Consider the following 6,584-nt stretch of genomic DNA (forward strand, 5'->3'; position numbering starts at 1 on the left):
TTCCACAGGTACCAATTCCTCCCAGAGCAGCTCCCCAAGTTCTAGTGCCCCCAATTCCCCAGCGGGATCAGGACACATCCGGCCCAGCACACTCCATGGCCTGGCCCCCAAACTCGGTGGGCAGCGATACCGCTCTGGAAGGCGCAAGTCAGCCGGTAGCATCCCACTGTCCCCACTAGCCCGGACACCTTCTCCAACCCCCCAGCCCACCTCCCCACAGCGCTCACCTTCCCCACTGTTGGGACACTCACTGGGCAATGCCAAAATCTCTCAAGCCTTTCCCAGCAAGATGCACTCCCCTCCCACCATTGTCAGACACATCGTGAGGCCCAAGAGCGCTGAACCCCCGCGATCCCCACTGCTCAAGCGGGTACAGTCTGAGGAAAAGCTGTCACCTTCCTATGCCAGTGACAAGAAGCACCTGTGCTCCCGCAAGCACAGCCTGGAGGTGACCCAAGAGGAGGTGCAGCGGGAGCAGTCCCAGCGGGAGGCAACACTACAGAGCCTGGAGGAGAATGTTTGTGATGCGCCGTCCCTCAGCCGTGCCCGGCCTGTGGAGCAAGGCTGCCTGAAACGCCCAGTCTCCCGGAAACTGGGCCGGCAGGAGTCTGTGGAGGACTTGGACCGGGACAAACTGAAGGCCAAGGTGGCGGTGAAGAAACCAGATGGCCTCCCAGAGAAACAGGAATCCCACCAGAAACCCCACAGCCATAATGAGGCAGAAACCCACTCCCTCTTTAGGCTAGAAGAGAGGGAGAAGAAAGTCCACCCCAAGGCTTTGGAAAGGTCGAGTCATTTTGAGAACAAGGCAGCAGAGGCCCAGTCTCTGGGCAGCCTGCTGAAGGATGCCCTCCACAAGCAGGCCAGTGTGCGGGTCAGTGAGGGTGCGATCCCGGACGGGGCAGTGGCCAGCTGTGGCCCAGCACCTGTGGAGCACAGCGCACGCACAGGTGACTTCAAACGGGCCGCTGCCCCTGGCACCCTCCAGGACAGTCTGTGTCACTCCCCTGAAAGATGCACTTCTGGGAAGGGAGAGAACTCGGAGAAGGCCTCCCAGGTCAAGGACTTCCTCCGAAGCGAGAAGCTGGACAGCAAGCTGGACAATATTGATTACCTCCGAAAGAAAATGTCACTTGAAGACAAAGATGTGAAGCCCAAGATGACATCTGGCCCCCACGAATGCCTGCCAGGGAATGCAGGACGGCCCATGAGCGGGCAGCAGGAGGCCGCACCAGCCTCCGAGAGCCGCGTGTACATCAGTGGCATGCATGCAGCTCAGATGAGCGCAGTCCCCTTCATTCCCCTCAAGGCCTTAGCGGGCCGGGTGGACAGTGGCGCAGAAAAGCCGGGCTTGGCTGTCCCTGAGTCCCCTGTCAGAAAGAGCCCCTCTGAGTATAAACTGGAGGGCAGGTCGGTTTCCTGCCTGAAGCCAATTGAGGGCACACTGGACATTGCTCTCCTGTCTGGACCTCACACCGCTAAGACAGAGCTGCCTTCACCAGAGACTGCACAGAGCCCCAGCCCTGGTGGGGACATAGCACCCTCTGTGCCTCCGACACTCCCTGGCACTGGTGGAAAAAAGGGTGAAACTGCCAGCCTCAGAGAGCCTTCCCCTGCCAATTTAAAGATGAGTAAATCCCACTTGCTCGAGCCACGGTTCCTGCCCCCAAGCCGAGGTTTCCAGAACTCACCAGCAGCTTCCCTGCCTGACCCAGAGTTAAAGCAGGATAGGAAAGTTTTCCAACCTGCTGTCAGGGGCCCAGGAACAGTTATAGAGAGTGATCCCCAGCAGAGAGAAGACAGCCCCACCAAACACCAAGACCGTTCCATGGGCCCCAAGGTCTTCCCCAGCCCTGGGAAGACCCTGCACAACATTGACAGCACCAGCCCACAGGTCCTGATTCCACCTGACAGGGCTCCCTCGAGAGAGAAACCAAGCCTGAAGGAACTGTCCGAAAAGGGCCCTCCCACAACCAGAGCCGAGTGGCCTGCCACAAGGGCTGACATGCACCGAGACTGCTCTGTGCAGCTGTGTCCCCAAGAGACTGCCAAAGCCAGTGACAGTTCCCAAAATCTCTATTCTGTGGGAAGGACCCACCCAGATTTCTACACGCAGACCCAGGCTGTGGAAAAAGCAAGGCCACCTTGTGGGAAAACAAACCACAGAGATGGCCGAGAGGAGACAAGGCCCCTAGCCAGGGATGACAAGGCCACATGCTTGGCTGGGAATCGTGGTGAGAAGGAGGTGGACAAAGTAAGCAGCCGTGGGGAAACCAAGCCTGCAGCTCCTCCTGCCAGGCACCCTCCACAGCCACTCAGAGTTGAGAGTGGGAAGAGCGAAAAGCTCTCTGGCTTCCCCTCTTTGCAGAAAGAAAGCCCCAACGAGCCTGAGAGGAAAGAACCGCTTCTGCAAAGGCACCTCAGCAGTGGCCCTCAGCCCCCGCCAACCACCAAAGAGCTGTCCAGACTGGCTACCCAGCAGCAGTGCACTTCCCCCAGCCACACTTCTGGCAGGGAGCTGGAGACCATGCCTGGTGTTGCAGAACCAGGCCTGGGCCCCCAGGACGCCCCCAGGTCTGCTGTTGCTCTGTACTGTGAGAGCAGCAGCCCCAAGCCCCACCCTGGCGCTGATCCCAGCACACCAAAGTCCAAGCAACCAGACAGGTCCCTGTCCTCACAGAAACTAAGTGTTGGAGCTGCAAAGAGCAAAGAGCCTGTCACTCAGCCACTTGGTGGCTTTAACAGAGATGGGAAGGGCAACGCCAAGATCATGCTGGATGTGTTCCCTGCCATCCCAGGCTCCCAGAGCAAAGCCAGCAGTGCAGTTGGCCATGGAGAGAGTGGGCCCTCTGTCCCACTGCATACTGAAGAGGGTCTTGTAGATGCCACGCCAAAACCCACTAGTGGCAGGCATCCCCCAGAGATGCAGGAGAAGCCCATACATTTGCCGCGGCCAGGGCACACAGGATCCAATGAGGTGGTAGACCAGAAACCTCCCCCTGTTAGTGAGAAGCAAAGCCTGTCTCCAAAGCATCCCAAACCATCCACTGTGAAAGATAGACAGACAGACAAAAGCCCAAGTCAGCAGGCCACTGCCTTGGACAGGAAGGCCGAAGAGAAGAAATGCACAGAAGCACTTTACTTTGCAGCCACAGATGGTAGGAAGCAGGAGGCCAGCCTCTCCATCACGCATGGAGAGAGTCGGCCAAAAGGCATGGAGAGGCCAGCCACAGGGGTGGGGAAGGGCTTCCCAGAGCCGAAGGGCAAAGGGTCTGGGCCCCAGAAGCCCTTGGCTGAGGTGGGCAAGCTCAGCAGCATGAAACGGTCACCCTCAGCCACTGGGCAGAGTTCTTTGCGTTCTGCTGCCCTCCCAGAGAAGTTCTTGAGCTACTCCAGCTTCCCTGAGGCCCGGCTAGGGCCAGGAGCCAGAGAGACCACCCCAGCCAGTGGTGACTCCTCTTCAGCCAAGGCCAATGGGGGCATGCTAGAGCCTCTAGCCACCAGCCACAGGGACCACAAGAAGCCCCAGTCTTGGGGAGATGGCAGAACCCTAATGACAAAGAGCGACTCCTTGCCATCCTTCCGCCTCTCTGCCACTGCCCTAGAGTCAAACCAGTCCGACTTACATGTGTCGGGTGGAGCTGGCCACCGAGACAGGGCATTCTCTGTAACTGCCACCATGGGAGAAACCAAAGGGAGAGAGTCTGCCCCTGCCCAGCCTCCCCCACCTAGGAAACAGAACCAGGGCAGGGAGGTGACCAAGGCATCAGCGACCCTAAACACAGATCGCCCCATCACCCTTTCTTCAGAGAAGGACTTTGTGGTGCGGCAGAGGCGGGGCAAAGAGAGTTTGCGTAGCAGCCCTCACAAAAAGGCCTCCTAAGGGGCCAGGTTCTGGGGCAGGACAGTGGAGACCTGGCCAGGTTCGAGTATGTGACTGTTGAGACCACCTTCGAAACCAGCACTGTGGGAATGAATGTCCACTGGGCAGAGCTTGCGCCTCACTGAGGAGGGGGAGAGAAACAGAGGGAACCTTCTTCCAGATGCCTTCCCAGTTGTAACCGGTAAAACTGTTACCAGATAGTGTTCATACAAAAAAAAAAAAAAAAAAAGTTTTTTTCCTTTACAAAATAGAGGGTTGCTGAGAAAAGAAATTTTTCTCTGTAAATATCTAGCAATGTGTTTGGTTTGGGATGTAGCGTCCATACCTTGCTGCTGATTGCATCGTTCACTACAGCTTTTGAAAATTAAGATCTTTGCTTTACCACTTAGGATCATGTAGAAATGATGCAAAATGGTCAAAACTGGGTGTAAGTAAAAATATAGATACATACACATCTGTGTCTATAATCTACCTACAGATTTTGCTCTGTGGATGGGAATATTTCAAGACTCCATTTTCATAAGTAGAGTCAAAGATGCAAGAAAGCCCTCAATACAGTAGATTGTGAGTTTTTATGTGTATTTTTAACCAGAGTTTTCTGATAGTACTATATCAGGCCTCCAATATTTCCAGATCTTAAAATAAAACAAAAAACTGCTCCAATCACTGCATTTGGAATCCTCCATTACAAATGGCAGGATAAATGGAATCAATCAGGTTCATTTCAGAGTCACCCCTGTGGACACTTTTGAACCAAAGGCCAGTTGTCCTTTTCTGTAGGTTTTATGTCTGGTCTTTACCCAAAGTAGAGCAGGGACTATAAACACACATCAATTTTATTTCTATTTTTTCTTTTCTTTTCAAGCTCTTACATGTAGGCCTTTACGCTGTGAGTGAGTAGTCCAAGAAGCACAGGTTTTGTGGTAGTCCTCGCACCAGCCCTGCTCTGGAATGAAAAGGAAAATTCCTGGCTGCACACAAATCTGCTAGTACTTAAGTCATAAGCATCAGGCATTGGAAGAGGTTTTACGTTTGCTTTTTTGAGGAAAAGAAAGGGGGGTGGATTTTGGCATCATAGCGTATATATATATATATATTAAGGAATAATCAGGACATCAGATACATTTTAACACATAGCTGGGGCCTTATGTTGTAGATGAAGCTTGCTGTTTTTAGCAAGTTCCTGGGTTTCACATTCATTTTTGATGCATCAAGTAGCTCCGAACACTGCATAACATCCTGTCTTTATTTGTATGCAAAAAATACTGTTAATAAAAAGCAACATTTTTGTAACTAAGAGACTTCCTGGAGCTATTTGGTGCTTGAATGTGACCATCCTTTTTACTTTTGCTAAGCCTTATTTAAATTTTGTACACCATGAAATATGTAGAATTTGTCAAATCATTTTAGTGCTTTGAGGGTTCTTTATTTGTTATTGTTGCAGGGTTTTATTTTGTGGTGGTGGCTTGTTTTGAATTATAAGATGGCACTCACTGACATAAGTACTGAGGCTCTAAGAGATAGCAGATAAGTATTTATAAGATGCTTGGGATCCATAGCAGGATTTTTTTGTTTTGTTTTGTTTTATAAAAGGAAAAATATTACCAATAAATAATCTAGCACCAAACTCCCTCGAGGGATGTCTTAGTATCTTCATGCTATAAAACTGTTTATGTAAGCACAGCATTATCTTACAGCCCTGTGGATTGTAAATCATCTAGCAAGGCTGTAAACACTCCAAAAACAAAGGCATAACTTAACTAACTGCTCAGTTTGTAAAATAAGTTGGCAATGGCTAAAAGAAAACAGTCTGCTCCTTGCCCCCATTTTTTTCCATTCAGTTTTGGCCTTCCCCATCATTTTATTGTGAAACTGCAAAAGAAAAAAAATATTTTTTACAAGAACTTAAATGGGTTTCCAAAGTGGTCTCAAGACTTGTAATACATATCTGTTTGGCAGTTGTCATAGTCCTATCCTTCTACACTGATTGAGACAGGTCTGTTTGGGAGGTAGTTCATGGTTTACAGCCTTTGCTTTTTAACTGTCCAGTTTTCTTTGAAGCACAACTAGCTGCTTGTTTACAAAGGATATTTTTATGTATATTTTGTATAGTGTATTATCATTTTTGCCAAATGTTTTTGCATTTTGGATGAGTAAAGAGTACTTAAGGTTGCATTCATGTAATACTTGTTTGTTGTGAACCGCCCGAATCAGCTGGTAGAAATTCTCCTGTGTTCTAGTTGGTCAGTCTCTGTGTGATTGTAATATGTGCTCCTCGGTAGTACTCCCAGCTGTAGACTTACCAGCTTGAAAGTTTGTTAGAATCTGTGCAATAAAGTGTTTGCAGTCTTATTTTCTCTAAGAAATCCCCCCATGGATGTCATAATTGTTGTATATTGAACAAATATTTATACTTATGCAATTGCATAACATTGAATAAAAATTTAGCATGAAAGATAATGACTAGTGTTTTTTCAAATATGTACATATAGACCACACCCCGAATGTTATTAATCTATATTATAAAGAATATGGGTTTTTATAAATTGCTTTTGGTAAGCGGCAAGATTTGCCTTTTTTCTTTTGACCTACATGAAGAGTCTATTCTTTAATTAAGTCTTCTGATTCCTTGCTTTTTTTCCTCCAGCCTTCTTTGCCTGCAGAACTTACTGATTTCCATGCCTGCATTCCCCATCTGCAC

The 6,584-nt window shown here is 49.7% G+C and overlaps 1 protein-coding gene across 5 annotated transcripts in view; it reads left to right on the forward strand.

Moving 5' to 3' along the window:
- Nucleotides 1–6,348, forward strand: part of Mast4 (microtubule associated serine/threonine kinase family member 4) — a 493,834-nt gene extending 487,486 nt beyond the window's left edge. For 4 of the 5 annotated variants that reach the window (XM_010637279.3, XM_010637283.3, XM_010637284.3 and 1 more), the window contains one exon: nt 9–6,347. In XM_010637279.3, coding sequence (XP_010635581.1) covers nt 9–3,883 — 3,875 coding nt within the window. In that variant the 3' untranslated portion in view covers nt 3,884–6,347. Of the gene's footprint in view, nt 1–8 lie in introns of all 5 variants that reach the window. The other variant, XM_033761224.1, reaches the window with a different exon arrangement.
- The last annotated feature ends 236 nt before the right edge of the window (nt 6,349–6,584 follow it).

The sequence above is a fragment of the Fukomys damarensis genome, unplaced genomic scaffold, assembly GCF_012274545.1.
Source record: "Fukomys damarensis isolate Sample0158 unplaced genomic scaffold, DMR_v1.0_HiC HiC_scaffold_1, whole genome shotgun sequence".
NCBI classification, from domain to species: domain Eukaryota; kingdom Metazoa; phylum Chordata; class Mammalia; order Rodentia; family Bathyergidae; genus Fukomys; species Fukomys damarensis.